We start from the raw sequence: 19,969 nt of genomic DNA, 5'->3' as shown, positions 1-19,969 counted from the left end.
CTGTTTCATACTGCTATGTTTTCAAAACAACCCTACTTTTACCTGTTCCTGGGGAGACTTTGGCATTACACTCTTGGCAAAGAACATTTTACTAACCTCACTAGAGCAACTGAATGAGACACTTGGAGAATGCAAAATTACTTTCTCCACTGTTCCATCAGTTTGATTTTAACATCTTAGGTAGTCTTGCAAGGAGCAGGAAGTTGGTCTCAATGATGCCCCTACAGGTTCCTTCCAACTTGAGATATTTTATGATCTTTTCAAATCTTTGGTGAAACAATTTACTTCCTCAGTAGTTTGGCTATTTCGTTCACCAATGCCCTGGGAACTCTTGCATGAAAAGAAGCTACTCTTTGTTGGGGCATTCTTTTTGTTTGCCTTATTAGGCTTCTATTCACCTTCCAATCTGCAACCCAACTGACCTTCACTGCTGCTGAACAATAACTCCCCCTGGTTACCCCCTGAGACATGTCAACCACAGCCACTAAAGCACTAAGCTGTGACAAAGAGCATGTGTCATTATGTGGGTTGATTTCTTCTTTGTTTTGGCTCTTTATATGCTCCTTTATTTTAATGCTTTTTAACTGGTCAATGCAGATTATACAACTGAGAGCATTTCCATCTTCACACAAACCAAGTTACACATACATTTTCATTAGTACAGAAGGAAACCACAGAGGACCTGATCTTGTTTCCACTTTAGACGGGAATTTCCAAAGATTTCAGAGAATGCAGTAATGCATTTAATTATTCAGTAACTCATCCAAACATTTGGTGAATATGCAAACAGGCATTACAAATAAAACTCATTCATTTGGCTTGCTAGAAGCACTCATACTGAAGGACACTTAAAGAAGAAAATGTATTTTATGAAGTCTATCCTACTTTAGTTGCATAATCACTTCAATGAGATTCAAAAATATCTGATAAAAGAACAGCCTCCCAGCAGATTGCTTAATATTTATGTATTTGCATAGACAGCACTCATATTTTTAGACTACTCCTTTTACCAACAGAATTGCTAGTCCCAGTTTATGATGCAAGCAAAACCCCTAATCACACGCCTTTTGTCAACAGGAAGTAAATTTTTAACTTTGAGATGGTTACACAGCATTAATAAGAACACAACAGAGGAGTTCAATTCCTTCCAAATTACTGGTTTCTTTTGTTTGCAAAAGACAGCAAGACACAATGCAGGTGATACTCTGCAAGTACCATGGAGGCAAAACCACCATCCATTAACTAGGAATGATTGCTGACCTCGTATTTTGGGGTTTCAGTCCAGGAGTCCAACTGAAAAGAAAACGACAGTCCTCTGAAATTGAGGTGAAAGAGTTGCTCAGCTGAGTTATACACTAGAAGGGAAAAGAAAGTAAAACCAGAGTTACCAAAATAATCTAAAACTTCTCCAGTTCATATCTAACAGCACCTTTATCACCTCAATGAATCTCAGAATACAGGAGGAACACAATTACACTGGACAGTAACAGTTTGCTTTTAATTTCATGCAGTAAAAATACAGCAATAAGAGAAACCATAGATTCATTGCAGTTGCTTCTGCAAGCCTGCAGGCACTAACCTATCCCTAACAATACAATTATACAACATGACACAATCAATTATACCTTAATATCTCTAAAGTAGTTTAAATAGCCACTACTGGTACAAAACAATTCTGTTCATTGTTATGTAAAACATTGGACAGTGTTAACCAGAAAGGCTTTGAGAGAGATGTGCACAAACACTGATAACTTCCTCTTTCACACATGGGGAGTTCAAAGGAGATCTGACCCTGTGACCTGCATTTCCACCTCTGCTCCCAGGAGGAGCTCCCATGCCCCAGTCAGCTCCTGCATTCCCGGGTAACACTGACACAGCCCAAGGAGGAAATGCTTCAGACACACAGGTCCTAGGCCATTTACAATGATAATTAAAAATAGCATCACCAGAAACAGCAGCCAACCAGTCAGCTCCCACAAAGAGCACTAATAAATTAGAGCACGCACAGACTTCCAGCTGTCACCACATCACGAGATGTCCTGATTCACTGCAATCCATTGCACAACATCAACTATGAAAACAATAAATGTCGTCCCAGCACTTACTCTAACAAGACAAGCTGTTTTCTGAGACTGTGGAAAGATTAAAAAACAATCCCAGAAGACTGAGAGCTTGGGAACTGTTTTAGGATTGATTTTATAAACTCCAACCTGTGCCCAGTAGCCACTAGGGGAACAGAGTGTTCTAGCAACACACAGGCTCTGACAGCTTGAAAACACCAGAGGCTTAAAACAATAAAGAAACCCTCTAAAAGAGAAGCTGCTTTCTTCCACTTTACCAAAGGAATACCAAAGGCTCAAAATTCCCTTTTTTCTTACAATGTTATATTTAAAATGACATAGCATAGAGAAAAAACGCATATAAAGAAATATTTTATTCCATCCCTCCCACAATGTCTTTCAAACGTTCAACTTAAAAGACATATCACAGGGTATCTGGACAATGCCAGGCCACCCAGGATAGAAAAATAATAGTTGAGCAATAAGCATTAAACTTTTGAAAAGTTATCATTTGCCTTTTCTACAGAATGTGCTGGCTAAGAGTCTTTTCCACGCTTGTCACTGAAAGGAAAACGTGTGGAGAGAGGGAAATGTTTTGATCGGCAGGAAAATTATACAAATCTCTCTCATGTGATAAATTATGATACATCTTTTCCAAAGCCCACAGCCAGCTGGAGAACTATTTTTCCCCTAGTCATGCCAAGTGTGATATCTGATTATACAAATTGCATCAGTTCCCATCCCCTGCAATGTTTGTTGATGCTTGGGTTTAAAGGGCAAGGAATTTTTTTATTTTTGGGAAGTTCTCTCATGTCTCCCTCAAAACCATAGATCACAACCACATGACTGAACAAGGTAAGGATTTTTTGTACTATTATTTTAAATTTCTTTTTATTCACACAGGTACCCTGCTAATTCCATTCAAAATTGCTGACAGAAGCAAAAAGACTGCTTCTTTTCTACTGCACTCTGGGTGGGGGGTAGGGAGGAGGTTTTGCCTTCCAGGAAGGCAGCAGAGTGTGACCAGCTGGGAAATATTTCTGTAGAGCTGACAGGACAAAACCACCAACAGCAGCAAGGCTGCAAAATGGACACAGCTTTACTAAAAGCAGAGGCAGATCCAGAAGTCAATTCTTTCTGGTATCAATCACAAGACTTTTCTGGCACCTTAGGGGAAGGTGAAGTCAGAGTTAGAGAGCCAGAACACAGCAATCCCTTCCACCCAAAGGCCTTTGGTAGGTGGGAAGCACTTTTTCTTCTACCTTATGACTTGAGCCCAAGGCCACAGCCCTGTCCTTGCTGAATGGCACTTTGGCACAAAGCCACATCCATGAGCACTCAGGACAGGATGTGGTTTCAATAGAGCCACTGGCAAAAGCAAGTCCTTCCCAGCAGGAGGTCAGGTCAGAGAATCATGGAAATGTGGGATAAAAATCTTGGCTTTGATGAAGCTGTTGACCTCCAAAGTGGTTGTATTTCAATAAGCCCCATGACAAAGGTACTGCAATGTTTCAAACTACCATTAGCCAAAAAGTAATGAAGCTGATTGATTTTTCTGATGACTCTTCTTTTTTAAAACCACTGATCTGGCAAAACCAAAAATGCTCACTGAAGGTTGGTTTCAACACAAAACTGTTGCTAACCTTTTGAAATTTATTTTGAAACTAGCATTGTATCCTGTTACAGGAAAGTTCTGCTGCAACCACCTTGGTTTTAAGTGAAAGACAACATTTTGAGTGAAATTCTAGTGGAGGTTTGTTATAGAGATAAAAAACAAAATAAGTTTGAAGTGCTTGCATTGGGGGTTTGGAGGAGCATTAGCACAGAGGAGTAAAGGGATGGCTATATTCCTTTCATTCATGAAACCTAGTATTTAGTGCTTTGGTCACATTAAGAGGAAGATTTCACCTCCCATCCCAGCTCCAATTTTTGTGAGACATGAAAACACCATCACCATCCTTCCCCCATGCTGAAAACCATTCTCCTTCTTCACCCTTTGTGTTTCAGACAAGCCAAAGGAAAAAGAGAGTTATCAAAAACTTGAGTTGCATAATCCAGTTCAAACTGTTTGTGACAGGCAGCTTAATACAGAGCATTTACTTCTGCTAAGTAGGCTGTTAATGGAAGAAGTATTTTTCCAATGAGGAAATTTGAACAAGCAAAAGCACTAGTGAAATGGTAATAGAGGCCAGCATTTTAATAAATACATTTTCTTATCTACATGTCACTAGATGAAAAGATGTTATGAAAAGCTATCACCAGATGAAGCAAGCATGCAAGTCTTCTTAATTGAGTATGACAGATGAACAAGATCTGCAAATTCAGCACAAGGACACGTGGTGCCAAACTATGTTTTTAAGTGCTTGCATACAATTTTATGCAGTAATAAAATATGCTATCACTATCACAGGCAAAGCTTATGGCTAGATATGTGTTTTCACAGTTCATAATACCACAATTTTGGAAGCTCCACTTCCACATATTTGCAAATAAACCATAATCACAGAACAAATAAAAATTATAACCCACCCAGGACATGGAACTACTTTTACCCTTCTTTATTTCTACAGTTTCTTGTACATATCATTTTCATAATAAATCTAACCATAGATTTCAGAGCTTCCATCTAAGAGGAACTGTTAATGTCAGGACCAAAATTTAGAAAGCTTAATTTTGGTCCTTGGAGTATTACAGCTAGAAATGTTCCAAGCTTCATTTATCTCAATCTGATATTCATCTACTACTGCAGGCTTTTATGCAATAATACTGCTCTACCCACATGACCCTCCCCAGTTAATAAATCCTGTTCTGTAATGTGCAAGAGATTGTCTGCAGAGAGAGACAAAGGCTGGATATGCAATCACCATCCATCACAAAGAACATTTGCCTGTTTGGGATCAGCCTGACTACTGCAAATGGACTGGCTTCAGCTAAAAATAGAAAATGAGGCTCTGAAAATGGTATCTTGACTATATGGAGGTAAAGTTCTTCCTTGTTGTGCCAGTTTGTGGCTCCATTTCTTGAAAGTTCACAGGCAATTTAATTATGAAGTTCAAAAGCTTCTCTACCACCTTATTTTCATGGCCTAGGAACCCCCTGAAATCCACTCCTCGTTTTCATACATAAACCAGGAGCTTCCAGATGGTCTGGAAGCTGCAGAGAGGGGGAACAGCCAAGGGGCTATGCAAGAGTCAGAGTGGGCTCAGCCAGGTGAAACAAACTTGTTCTGGTTCTGCTCATGCTGCACATTCAGTGGCCCAGCAGAGGAGGGGGCTCAGGAGGTGTGAGCCACTCACACACAGCTCATGTTCTCATGTTTGCTGCTGCCCAGCAGGGAATAACACTCACAGAGCATGGAGACTGAGCAACAGCCCTGGCTGCCCCTGCACAGAGAGCTCAAGGCTCTGTGCTCATGGCACACACAATCAATCCCTAAGGATGCTGGAGAGCTGACTGTGCACAGGGACGTGTAACAACAACCAACATCACCATTTTCTGGTACTGGCACTTCAAAACAGATCATCAATGACATCTGAATACAAACTCTGTGCCAGTGACTCTCTGCCTCACCATTTCCCTTTTAAAAAGGAGCCATAAGTGAACTGACAATACAATTTAAATTATTTTCCAGCTGTAAGGATATGACCACTCTGGAACACAGCTCCAGATCATATGACAACAGAACTGCCTACACATTGCTCTAAGCAGACACACTGGAAAGGATTCCTAGAAAGAAGTCTGTCAGGCTAGGTGTGCTTCTCAGAAAGTTTTTGGCTTACCTCCTGGATGTGTTGCTCCAAATGACTGATCAATTTGTTCTATGGTTGGAGCAATTGCCTGAGAGTTAAAATGGACACCACTGAAAAAGAAAACAGAATTAATCTGCCTAAAGGAAGCCAAACAGATGCTACAAATATTTACTAATGGCAATACCACATTTAAATTGTAAGAAGTCTCCAAGACTGAAGAGTAAACTGGTAATTTAACTGAGTGCCATGTTCAAGAAAGGATGATTATGCACACTCCCTCATGACAGCTATTTTTGATTTTTAAAATGAATAATTGAAAAAATGAATTCAGGACTTTAAAAAAGTGAGTAAAACCAGCCACTCTAACCAAGAGGAAATCATGGGAGGTCTTCAACCACTTACCAATATTTTAACTTCACCTTAGTCAAGTCATAAACTTCAATCACCTGAAACACAGGAAACAGAAACATTGCTACAGTTCAGATACTTGCAAATCATTACAGAGATAAATCCTTGTCAAAGGGCAAGACTAGCTAGTGCTGCTTGCTCTCCTTCTTACAGAACTCAGCCATGATAAACCACAGTGTCAGAGATCAAACTCAAAAACTGACCAACAACTGCACATCTGAAATAAGGCCTGAACACCCCTGGGGTCAGGAGAGAACCCCCATATCCCATGCACATCAGCACTGCCTGCAGGTCACTGAAACATCAGGATCTTGATTTCTACAAAGTTTACTCAAACAAATTGAAAGGAAAGCAACACCAAGGATTAGCTAATTAGGGAATCCTCTGATGAATGTCAGTGGGCCATTCCCTGGGCTGCTCCTATGCCCCTGAAGAATGCCTGTGAGGGCACAAAGGCCTTACACTGACTGCACTGCTGGAACTCTCCAGCTCTTCTAAAGTAAAAGATGAACACAGCAAGGCTTAGCAATAATATCCCATTTCAATTATACTTTAGATATCTTGCAGCCTCACCAAGCATTACAGAAGACAATCAGAAGAACAGTCCATGAGGAATCAGGGCAAGCAGTAATATCCTGTTCTGATAGTCAGAAAATGCTTTAAACCTCACTGAATATTCCAAGGAGATTTCCTCTCTGCAGAAAATATAAGATATGGATCCTTTGCTCTGAATAATTACTGCAAACATGCATCTGAGACTGATGTCATATGATTTTTATGACTGCCACTGGATTTTGAGGCTATACTGGGCTTTAAGCAGATGATTTTTGGCAAGTAGCCATGGAAAAACACAAGCTTCTTCCACCTTGCATATGTGTTCCTATGTCAGCAGGAAAAGAAAACACACAGCTCATAACCACCATAAAGCAAAGGTAAAACATGTTTTTTTGTTTTTTGTTTTGTATAATCCTCCAACAAATAACTGGCAGATTCTGGCAGGACACACTCTTCAGCAAGAGAATAAAGCAGAATTTCCCAGGGAGCTTGCTACCAAGTGTGGCTTTAAAGCCTAAAAATATCACCAGCTGAGAAGGAAGTCTTGGTTTTGGGAGATGCCCAGCAAATAACCCTAAATAAAACAACTTGCCATGTTTAAACCACTACCTCTATATATATTTAGAAAAAAAAATAAATCAACATTTAATGGCATTTCAAAATATAAGCAACAAGTAGGGCACAAAGCAAGTAACAAATTAACATTTTGGCAGAACCAACAAGACAACAAACATCCTTCTTCATAATAAAATACACTTGGAATTATGCTCCTTGGAAAAACCTAGTTATCTAGTATTTTAATTCAAGTGCAGTTGACATGTCCAGATTTCCTTTACTGTTAAAGCCTATTAAAAAACAAAGGCTACTTTTATGAAAAGCTAGGACTGATTTTACTGGTTTTTTTAGTGCTCTTGCACATCTTTTCCCTCCACAAAATTTTTTCTGAAAATAGAGAGAACCAGCCCCACCCCAGATCTTGTTTTGCAGCCACTGCTGTGTGCACTGGGCACCCTCCTGAAGTTCTACCAAAACTGCAGAGTGCAGGACAGAAGGATGAGCTGAACACCAGGAGCAGTGCACAAAGAACTGCAGGGACACAAATGTGGTTCCCCCCAGGAGAAACACCTGACAGCAGCCAACAGGCACCAGTTTGCTAAGAGACTCAAAAAGATCAACTCAAACCAACATTTTTTTTTTTACCAACAGCAGAGGAATAAATGAATAAAACATAGGAAAAATTAATGGCAAAGGATCTCATAAGTCATGAAATTCATAATGAAGAATAGGCCAGAGCACTTGAAAAAAAATTCTTTAAATTATAGCAGCTATACTGCCAAAAAGACCAGTGTGATTCTGTGTGCAGAGAACATTCACTAAGACCAAGGACTGCTCAGTGATGGGTTTACTACAAGTCAGAAGACAGCTGCTTTAAATGAGTAAAAGCTGATGTTTCCTCACACCCACTTTTGGATAATTTTTTTATAGTAAGTTTTTTTTATAAAAAGTTTTGATAATTACTACAAAGACTCACAAAAATGTTCAGGTGTCTGTTACCAGCAATAACAGACCAATGCTATGAAAGCCAACTCTGTCTCCACCTCAGAGGGAGGACACATGAGAGACCTTAATGCTAAAATTCCTCTCAGAACCTGGTCCTGGATCCACCAATTCACATCAGCAACATCTCCTGCAATGCTCTGGCTACTGAGGCTGAGTCTTTCCCCCTTCTCCCTGAAAAAAGGGAAAAACTTCTCAGGAAAATTGCTGACTTTATTCCTGCACCAGCTTCCTTGGAATTGCCAAGATTTTCCATCTTAGTAGCCTATATTTCAATCTTTTTCACAGTCAAATTTATTAGCAAGTGTGTACTAAAAAAAAAAACACACAAAGAATAAAGGCCTCCTGATTTTTCCAGTTTTGCTGCTGCTGAGCAACACTGAAAACAAAGTCACACCATCTTAAAAACAGGCATTACTTGCTTTACACCTACTGTATCTTTTTACAAGTGCTGTTGCTCCCTTCTGAACTGATCCCACCAAATTTCTTTTAGAAAGCTTTCTGGACACTTTTACAAGTATGAGTTTTCATAGCCCTGTATGCATTTACACAGCTTGACTATTCATAGTTCAAACAAACAGAAGTATCACTAGACCACTGAACCACAACAAAATAGAAGAGATTGTTTGAAAAATAAAAATAATACAGGAAAAGCAAACCTAGAAACACATACCAGAAGAGTATGGGGTTTCTATTTTTTTCTTTAAAACTACTTTTTAAATACAGACAAGCATGGAAAAAAAAGCAAGAAATGCAGAAAGGCAAGAAAAGCTCCTGCTTGGTTCTTAGCACACTGGGTGTGACAAAATCAGACCCTCAGAAACTGGAGATGAAGATACATGGTATACATTACTTACAGCACCTCAAAAACACTACAGGATTGCAACATTGCCCAAAAAAGCCAACCAGCAGGCCATGTATTTGAAATCACTATGCCAACTTTTAATTCAGTCTCCTGCAGAATTACATCCAGTTAGAAAGATTCTGTACAGCTGACAAAGAATTTTCAAGATATCTTAAAAACTGTGAGCCCACGTACACAGTCTGAATAAGTAAATTCAAAAACTTGTTAAAAAAGAGAATACCTTTATTATAGAAAGATTTCATGAACAGAAACTACCATAAGGCAATTATAATTACAAACAGAAATTCGGGGGGAAAAGTGCTCAGTTGTCCCTCAGCTGAGCTCAATTTGAACTGAAAATTTTCTTCAAAATGCGTATTTTTATAATATAAAAATTTTATAATATAAATATAATATATTTATATTATAAATAATATAATAATATAAAATTTTTATAATATAAAAATTTTTAGAAAAATACAAGCATGCCATGGTGTTACAGCCTATTCTTAGAGAAATAAGTACTAATCTGAGTTGCTATTCAACAATTTGATATATATATATAAAGAGCCTGAGTTTCAGCTGATAGCACATGCTTCTCTCCTACAGTAATTTTTAGGATAAAGCAATGGCTGAACTTTGGAGAGGGGTATTTTTCTGCTGGTTTTATTTTAGATGTGAGTAAAGGGCAGAGGGCACCACCTCCCACTGTTCCAAACCCTGCAAGTATGGATGTGAGCACAATATTCCAGACTTACCTAAACTGTAATTTCAGGTAACATTCAATTTTTTAGTATCACACTTAACTCCACACTTCTGCTTTCACGTGTCAAGCAGCACAGCAGTTAGAGCAGCTCACTCTCACCCAATTAGCCAAATCAACACCTAAACACTTCTGTCACAGAGACATTTACACCCACCAGGTGAGAACCAGTGACAATTATTCAGCACAGCTGGTCTGGCTGAAGGGACCACTGTGAATATCTAAGGTGTTACACACAGATATTTTAAAGGCTTCAGTTGAGAGGTTTTCAAAATTTTCTACCCATGTAGCCATGGGTACAGCTCTACAGCCCCACAGTTGCCCACTTTGTATGGATAAACAAACCCCTTCCATGACAGACACCTTGCAAGGAGAAATGCCATGGGAAGGCAGTGAGCAGCCTGCCTTTTGTTTTGCATCTTAACTACACTAAGCATCCTTGAGAGATGCACATCAACTCTTGCTCACCTAAAAGCACAGAAGCAGAACTGAACACATCAATTGCAAGAATCAAAACCCATGCAGAACAAACTGAAGTCAGTGCAGGAGCCAGCTGCTCACCAGAGGCCTGGATGTGGTTTTCTGGGGGGAATCACACACTCACAGCCACACAAGCACTCTGCAAAGCTACCTTAAATGAAAACTGTGAATAGGAGGAAGTTTAACTTCATAAATAAAATGGCAGCCTAGATAAAGGAACAACCTGGGCAGGAAACAACACTGTCTGGTTTGCATTAATGATGATGTGATTTCAAACCCAATGCTTAGCTTTAGTGCATTTCTGTGCCACTTGAGACAAGATGGGTGAGGCCACACTGCACCACCACACTTCTGTGGCACTTGTACATCCCAGAGCACAGCTAAGGTGCCTTACTGCCAGAAACAAAGATTTAAATCCCAAACTGAAAAAATGCAGTTCATAATCACAGGAGAGCACTCTACTTAAGACAAATTAAATGTCTACAGGAGCCACTTATGCTCTGTCAAGTGTCAATACATCCCGGGGTTTTGGTGTGCATTGTCTCCTTGCAGCAGTGATGTTTCATTACCTTAAGTCTCTGATTGAAAGCATCAAACAGCAGTTTGATTCCATCCTGAGTCAGGTTAAGGATGAGGTCATGGCTAAGAGGTGACTGTAAAAGCAAAGAAAAATGCTGTTAGGCTTCTAATTTCAAGACTTCTTTGTTAAGATATACATCACTGTAAAAGTATAAATTGGTTACTTTAGAAAAACAAAACTACCTCAGAAAAAAATCACTTGTTCAATGAATAAGCATAACTAAAATACATTTGACCAGATCTCTCAAACCTTCCATTTCCTTATGAAAAGAAATAGAAGTCCCTGTATAATATCTGTGCCCTGCAAAAACTCCTAGGAGTACTTTGTCCACTACTGTAAGTGGGGAAAAAAACCCCAAAAAACTCAAAACAATATAACTCTCAACCCCATTAAAAAAAAGAAAAACAAACAAAACCCCACCTTGAAAATTAACATTCCCAGTTTAACATCAGAGATTTCATCATCCAGGGACAGCCTCTGTTGCATTCTTGGTGCACAAAAACACCAAGTCTCACATCAGAGCCAGGGATGTGCTTGACAAAGAGATGGCTTGCCACTTCAAAAATCAAACTGTCACAGTCTTTTTTAGGCCTCAAAAGGAAGGCTTCAGACTCTCATGTTGTGAATTTAGGTTTCCTTAGTTACTGTGAATCATAACAACTAAAGGCTTCATTTGCAGTCTGCTGGAGTCAATAGGAGCCATTCCTCTGGCTTTGCTGGTGTCTGTATGGGCTCTGCTGGGGAAGCTGAGGGCAGTGCACACAGACACAGCCACTTGGCCCCAGTTCAGCTTTTTGATCATGCACCATCTAAAGCACATTTGCTTCATAATGCTCTATCCCCACAGCTGGCTCAGAGGAGAAAAAAGGTTGAATGGCAGGCAGGCAGCAAGATTCATGCCCTAGAACTGCACCAGGCAGTTTGCTAGCTAAAAAACAGAATGGGGATGGACAACTGGGGCAAATAAAGGCTTCTAAAGTGGACAGCCACACCATACAGCCCTTTCATGAATAAACCATAAACTTTGCTCTGCTCAGAGGAGCTCTGGGGTTTGACTGCCAAAAGGCCAATTCTCATCTTCAATTTCCTCACACCAGCACTGTGTTCTAGCCTTGATATCTTCTGAGCATTTCCATGTGCATGTCCCAGCCCTTCCCAAACCATACAGCCAAGTAATCAGGTCCTAGACCTCACATCCCTGAGTTAAAACAAGCCATGGGGCTTTCCATCCCCTGTGATGCAATTTCCTTTCCCCTGGGTCACTGCAGCAGCTTTCCCTGAAGCTGGTCCAGTTTGAGTCCATCTTTCCTGAACACCAGTGAGCTGTTGTGCCAACTCTGTCCTAAATGAAACTTCCACAATATTTCACACAATGCCATCAACTGATGGCACCTCACTCCTGCTGACAAACCTTTCTGGCTCTGTGCAGAACTGAAGCAGCATTGCCACAGAACTGTAAGCATGAGATAAAAAGGCCTAATGTTGATCATGGCAGTCATTTTCTAATCCCTTATAAATCTAATTTAGAAAGGCTACAGATAGAGCAAAACAACCTTGTAATCTGGCATTCAAATACACCAGCTGAGTTGCTCTGCTATGGGATATGCTCTGCATTTTATTGGTTTCTAAATAGTTTCCATAAGGTTATTCCAAAATTAATGAGAGCATTACAAGTACTTTTGAGTGGATGGAAAAAAAACCCCAAACATCTGAGGAAAAGCTTGATAATTAGTACAGCAAATAGCTTCTGTTCTATGCTGGCATATTTTTCTAATACATGGAAAGATTCAAGGGCACAAATTTAGTTCATGTGACTTTCAATACACAAAACAGAACCTCAAGTATGAAAGATGATGCCAAGAAGCAACAGGAAAGATCTTCCTGAAGGAAGCACCACAGATCTGCAGTTATATTGCTGATCTACACAAAGATGCAGGAAAATCTTATCACTGAACAATGCCATCAGCCACAATGCAGAGAAAGAAGCTCAGGAAAACAAAGGCAATTATTTTAGGCAATTAGGCAACCCCACTTAAACTGACCAAAAATGAGTTAAAATTCTTTTATTCACAGAAAAGGACTCAAAGCTTTTTTGGCACAGTTTGGGCATCCCATTTATGTCAAGTTAAAGAGAGCACCATGGGCAGATCTAATTGTATTTAATTGCCATATAAATCTTTGAAAGGAAATACTCACTGCTGGAGTTCCAGGATCAGAAATTCAAATTTAGAGATGCAACAGCTTTAAATAACATTTGATCACAGTGCTCAAAGGCATTCTTTTACAAGGCAAAGAGGAAAAACATGAAGGCTGTTCAGGTAGTTTTTCTGAGATAGAAGTTGTGCATGGCAAAGTTAATTTAAGGCTTTGAATCTTCTAAGAACTGAGCTCTTTGTGCTCAGCTGCTAATGAAATGCATGACACTGTGCACAAGGGTGAGGACAGAGCCAGACAGTCAAATGCAGGCCCTGAGTGATGTGTGAAAAAAACCAGCAGGCACTGAATTGCAATAATATACAGGGGAAAAAAATAATCACCAGAACAATTCCAGAAAGGTGGGAACGACTATTTTGTCAGATGATGCAGCTGCTAAAACATCTTTAAAAAAAACCCCAAACCACTAAACCTGCCCTCTGCAGCCAGAATAGAAGTTTAGTGCACACAGTCAAGAACATTTTAACTTTCCAAGAGGTGCAAAAGACCAAGGAGTGGTACACCTCTGCTTACTAGCACTGAACCACTAATCCTTCTGTGATTCTACAATCTGAGTGGAACAGGGATCTCATCATTTATCTAAACAACTCTAGAGTAATTCAAATGCACTGTGGTAAGAAAAATTAAAACTCTCCAAAGAATACAAAACACAAGAAACATGCTCACTGCCAGACAGATGCTCCCATGCATTAATCACAATGAGCCAGATTTGCAATTCAGTCATCAGAAAACCCATAAATCCACATGAAGTGAAAAAAAAATTCATTTAGTAACATGAAATATGTATCCAGCACTGAACAGCAGAGTCAAGGTTGTTCTTGGCCATTCAGTACTCACTGCAAATGCACAAGGCCTGAATCCTTGTTTGGATACAAACTAACATTGTACAGACTCTGCCTTTTTCCTGATGCAAAGAGCTGTAATTTGCAACATATGAATATGATCTTCTTATTAACATGCATTGCACATAAAACATCTGGAGAGTCCCTTGAGACATCTGAGACTCCTTTGTCCTATCTCCCCTTACACTTCCATCACAATAACACATTTTACTTGATCTAGCAGAAGGGTTTTACTTCTTGATGGAAGTCAAACATATCAGGAACTTACTGCTGAGTTATGAAGAATGATTAAAACATTTATAGCTGGCTTAAATCACTGCACCCACTTTCTGCAGACAAATTTGCAGATGCAGAGAAAAGGTGCAAAAGGTTTTTCATGGGGCTCATCACCACTGGACCAAACACAAGAGCAGCAAGTAATGAGTGATTCAGTTAAAATTGCAGCACCACTTCACAATGATAAAGTAAATAGACTAGAATTAAATTGTCCAGCTAATTACATAACATTTCATTTTTTAAAGGGAAAACAATGCCACTCCTCCATTGCATGTACAAAACTGACAGTCATTAAATCACTGTACTGCTGTGCTGAGGATTATTCCATCTGACAAGGAGCTTATAAAAGCTGCATCTCTCACATGGTGGCAATAATTTGGTGTAGCTCAATTTCAAGCAGCCCCACAACTCTCCCAAAATGTACAAGAGCACAAAAGATGTTTTCATTGAGCATGAGGAGCCCTTCCTGGGCAGCCCATGCCTGCTCACCTGCTCGCTGTAGAGGACCTGGACGTTTTTGATAATGCGACAGTGTTTCTGAAGAATTGCTACAGCCTGAGCCAACGGCATTCCTGGAAATAAAAACAGGTTTTCTTCAGTGCAGACAGCAGGTAACAAAGGTTTTAACAGCAAGGTTACACATGAGGTAACCAAGCCACCATCAGCAAACACTGAGTTACAAAAGAAAGGTATGTGGTCAACAAACAAGCTGACCTGACTCATGGTATCAGCACAGAGCTGGCGTCTGGAAACAGAAAGTCATTGTTTATCCACCAGTTGTTGGGCATATATGAAAAAAAGGCTCTCTAGACACAAAATTAAACAGCAAAGTTCAAGCAGAAAGAGCAAGGAGCTTGCCACAGCCTGTGCACAAAGTTTTCTGCTTTTGGGGTCATCAGTCCAATAACTGATAAAACAGCCTAAATTAAACTGCACTAGAGCTGGCTGGGGCACTCCTACACATTCAACAGCTCCTGAAACAGCTTCCATTACACTTTATCCACCCTGGTGGAGCACAAACAAACACTAACTCAGAGCAATGATTCCCCTCAAACCTCAGAGGCCACATTAGCTGCTGATATGGGTCTGCTTGTGTCAAGGAAGAAACTTTATCTTCTCACTTTACAGACAGGATATACATACTAAAAATTTGGTTCAATTGAGGCAGTGCACTTATAGTCACTCAGCCCCTCATACAATTCCAAGGGCTCTTTTTCTTTCCTTAGTGTATATCTTATCTTTACAATTATATATTTTTGAAAGCAGAATGGAACAGCTGATTCTGCAGAAAAAACAGCACCACACCATCTCATCATTTATCACACTAAAAACCTTTGTTGCCTTTCCAAATGAAATGTGATCACATTCCTGGGTTCAAAGCAGGCATTTATAAAGTGAGGTTATGAGCTCATAACTGTGAAGTTTAATTTTCTTACTAACTGCTGCAAGTCAATTTAGATTTGTTATCTGACATTTTATTTCCATTCCTTGCCCTGTCCTTTTCTATTTCTAATTTTTAAATGTTAAGAAAGTTGGCCTGATTAGGCATAATTTACCTCTGAACCTACATTTATTACATTCAAAACTTTTAGTTACTTGCTACACCAACCAAACTCAGACAATATGTCATGTCCTTTTAAACATTATCTACAGTATTAAAGTGAGAAAACTCTCTTTTCATATATATCTATTTATAACATACACACCAAGCTCACCATGGGTACTGCTTTAAAGTAATAATGGCATAACACAGAAAAAAACCCCAAAAATATAATTTTCATTGTCATACCCATATATTGCAGCTTTGCTGAAATGATGAAATCAAGTTTTGGTAAAACAGATGTACTGATTACAACTACAGTGATTCAATTTGCAAATACCACATACAAACCTGTCTGCCAAACTGGTTTTCACCTTAGCCCATAATCTTGGAGACAATTTGGTTTGCAGCTAGGAATTATACATCAGTAGATGATATTAAATAAAAAAAGAGTTATTAGTTTAATAACAGTAATGAAATTAAAATGCAGAGCCACACAATAAAGCAGTACTGTTTCCTATTATCTAGGAAACAGCAGTTGCCTTGCAGTCTAGGCAGCAGAGTTTGAAGCTGACAGTTATTATGTATTAGATAATATTTTCAAATGGAATAGAAACATGAATAGCAGCAAGAAGCTAAGATCAAAGATGCTGCTGTGGAAGTTCCACATTTCTCAGCCTAGCATAAGTGTGAATCCAGAAAAAAAGTAAGGTTGACTGAAGAGTACAAAACCCACGTTCTAAGTCAGTATTCATGAAATCCCTGCAGAGCTAAGAGCATGGGCTCAGTTAAAACACAAACCAGTGGCACAGGCTGACAGGACCCAGGGGCCAATGGTGGCAGCAGCCTGGGGGGATTCAGTCACAAAGCACCCGGCTCAAGAAGTGCAGAAACACCAAGTTCACGTAAACTGATGCAATCCTGGGCTGCTAAGTGTGCAAACAGATGGCTCATGTGACTCCCTTACTCACAGCTTTCTCAGGCTGCAAGCAAATGGACATGGACTGCCTTGGTTCAGTTTTCAGCCACTGAGAATCAGATTTGGCCATGCAGCTGCTTAGCAGAGCTACAGTGAGCAACCCAAATTCTCCAGGAACAGTTTACAGGACCCAAAATGTGTTGAACAGCCAATATCCTCCCTTTGCCTCCATTTGCTTCTAGAAATTCAAAGGAGGAATAAAAAATGGGTTATTTTTCTCCAGTCTTCTCATACACAACATCCCCTTTTTCCTCAACATTCGTCAGCCTTTGCAGTCAAAGAGGAAAACAAAGAATTCTTTTTCCCTTGCTCACCAGTCAGGGGAATGGGGAAGCAAACATGGTTTCCAGCACATCAGACACCCAACCAAACTGAGCCATGGCAGTAATGGCCACAAAGAACAGTGCTGGGGCTCCTCTGTCACAGACCTTCCCTCTTCCAAATGCTGGAGTGATACAGGCAGTTCCCTCACATACACTGGTCAGGAACATCAGGGCCTGAAGCATCAGCCTATGCTAAGAGTGTGGGGCTTGAAGGAATGGGGATAGAGAAGTGAATAAAGATTAGGAGAAAAATATAAGAAAATCGATGATTAATCATAATGCATTAAATACATATACATGATACTCAGTAGGAAAAGTATAAAGCCCAAGAGAAATGCAAGTAAGCCTTAGAAATTATACATCTGAAACACTAATAATATAGCTATAGGCTCTATAGAGTAAGTATTTAATTGTTCTCCTTTAAAAGAGCAGGAATGCAGCCCAAGAGGTGCAGTGGCACAGGTACCTAAACTCAGTCTCAGTTAAATTTTTCATGCTCCAGTCACACAGTGAGTCAACACCAGAGCCAGAAACAGAATCCAAAAAGTCATGTACAAAATTTTCCTGGCATTTCCCCTCAGTCATCTCCATTGTGGGCACAGAGCTGGAAGCCAGAGTCAGCAGCAGTTCAGGAATACTGCCATTAGTTCTGCTAAGAGCAGAGCTAAACAAACAACGAGTGGAGCAGGGCTGGCAGTGAGAGCCCCAGTGACAGCAGCCCTGCCTCAGCTGCAGCAGCTCTGTCAGCAGGGACAACCCTCACACCCCAGTGCTGCTGCAGGACAGGCAAGGATCCTCAGAGCCAGCCAGCCTCCTGCTCTGCACCAGCAGGTCATGCTAATTATATATTAGACACATCACGTGGGGGCCGTGTTTACTCCAAGAAATACAGCTGAGTTTCCCCCTCTCACATCTATGCATGTGTGTGTTTGTGCACACACACAGAGACACTGGAAAACTTTAACCATGAGACTGCACTGACAGGCTTTCCTTGGGGTAAGGAAGAACATTTTCTCTTTCCTTTTCTTGTTTTGATATGGAGAATGGAGGGGAGCTGGCACTCTATTTATGAAGACAGGGTAGGCAGCTGGAGGTTGCTCTTCCCCAGGTAACACAGGCACTAAAGGATGGCAGAAGGTGACACAAGCTGAGAGCACAGGACATTCAGGGTACAAGGAGTTCCCCAGATTTCCAAGGGTGGGACCTGAGGTGCTATAATTAGCCTCCAAAGCCACTGAGCCCTGTCTGTACCATCAAGTTGTACTTGAGTGAAGGCACAGCAGCACAAACAGCCCTTTGTGTTTGATGGGTTTCACATAAACAACCCCAAGGCACAGCACCACTCCTCAGGACCAGCCTAGTTCAGGGCAACTGTGTAACAGTGTCCTTAGGAACAGTCTGTGCCCTGGCGGCCAGGTGACAGGAGCAGCAGCCCCAGTGAAACTCCAAGCAGGCACAGAGGGTGACACACAAAGGGCTCCTTTACACCCACCAAACCCTCACCACCTTCACACACAGAGCTGCAGCAGTGATGAAAAACGGAAATGAAAGAGGCCAACACTGATCTGTCACACAGCCACCCAGCAAAGGTGACATCTACAGCACTTTCTGAGAGTTTTAAGGACTACCAATATCTGCGTGAAAACACAGGTTATCCAGAGAATCCACATCATCTCATATAAGTGTCCTGCCTGAGCACCACACAAATCTGCATCAGCTGAGGGAAAGTTCTTTCTCATCACGGTAACTACAGCAATAACTGGCAGGGAAGGACTACTCAGCAAGATGAAAAAATACAAGTGATTGGGGGGAAAAATACTTGTTATCCAACCCTGAGAAAATATCTCCAAAGTTTACTTTCTCCACTATTTCGCAACCGAACAGCGACACAAAGAAATTGTGAAACTCGACTCATGTTTATGAAGGGTTTGTACAGAAAAGCGCAGCACTTGGAGCAAGTACCACCTGACACATATTCAGGTGACAATCAGCACATTCATGCTTCCTCTTTTCGGAGTTATTTAAAAGAATTACTAGTCTGACAGGGCAAGACAAAAGAAAGCAAACGAGCAGATGAAAGCACACAATCAGATAAACAAAGCACAAGTTGGCACGCAAAAGCTAAAGGTGAAACTATGAACAACAAGGAAATGCTTACAGCCCGTACTTTAGTATTTTTAGCCATAGCTAAAGGCGAGCTGTGCCTCTCGCTCCCTTTTTCTCCCCAACCCCCCGAGAGCGCTGGGAGAGCCCCCCGGGACCCGCAGAGCGCAGGCCGGGGGTAGAGCACACTTACCTAAGGTGAACTCCCATTGCTCGTTCCCCAGAGAGCGCTCGGGCACCACCTCCAGATCGAGCATTGGCTCCGGTAGCGCGGAGGCCGCGGGCTGGCACGGCGGTCACCGGGGCGCGGCGCCGGACCCCTGCGGAGGGACGCGGGAGGGAAGCGCCGGGGCAGCGGGCAGCCCGAGCCCGGCCCCGCCACCGCCCCCTGAGGGCACCGACCGGCCGCCCCCAGCCCCGGGGCAGCGCCGGCAGCGCTCCGCGGGAGGCGCAGCTCCGCCGCCGCCGGCCGCCCCTCCCCGCCCCGCGGCCCCGCCGCCCGCGCCCCCCGCCCCGCCCGGTGCCGGAGCGCGGGCGTTGCGGCCCCGGCGCGGTCCCGGCGGGGCGGGGGAGCGGGCGCGGCGCCGCCGCTGGGCCCGGCCCGGCCTGAGGGGCCGGGGGGGCTCCGACCCCCCCCGCGCCGCGGGGCCGCGACTCACCTCACTTGCGGCTGCTGAAAAAGTGCTTTGCAGCTGT

At 41.6% G+C, this 19,969-nt stretch overlaps 1 protein-coding gene across 1 annotated transcript in view; it reads right to left on the bottom strand.

Moving 5' to 3' along the window:
* PHAF1 (phagosome assembly factor 1) overlaps nucleotides 1-19,969 on the bottom strand; it is a 34,879-nt gene extending 14,910 nt beyond the window's left edge. The window contains exons 1-7 of the mRNA XM_064723207.1: nucleotides 19,933-19,969; nucleotides 19,467-19,593; nucleotides 14,818-14,900; nucleotides 10,986-11,069; nucleotides 6,212-6,255; nucleotides 5,840-5,919; nucleotides 1,261-1,355 (exon numbers count right to left, since the gene is read on the bottom strand). Of these exons, the coding sequence (XP_064579277.1) occupies nucleotides 1,261-1,355; nucleotides 5,840-5,919; nucleotides 6,212-6,255; nucleotides 10,986-11,069; nucleotides 14,818-14,900; nucleotides 19,467-19,530 (450 nt within the window). The 5' untranslated portion in view covers nucleotides 19,531-19,593; nucleotides 19,933-19,969. The remainder of the gene's footprint in view (nucleotides 1-1,260; nucleotides 1,356-5,839; nucleotides 5,920-6,211; nucleotides 6,256-10,985; nucleotides 11,070-14,817; nucleotides 14,901-19,466; nucleotides 19,594-19,932) is intronic.

The sequence above is a fragment of the Zonotrichia leucophrys genome, chromosome 11 (assembly GCF_028769735.1).
Source record: "Zonotrichia leucophrys gambelii isolate GWCS_2022_RI chromosome 11, RI_Zleu_2.0, whole genome shotgun sequence".
NCBI lineage: Eukaryota > Metazoa > Chordata > Aves > Passeriformes > Passerellidae > Zonotrichia > Zonotrichia leucophrys.
This window is presented reverse-complemented; position numbering and strand designations above follow the sequence as displayed.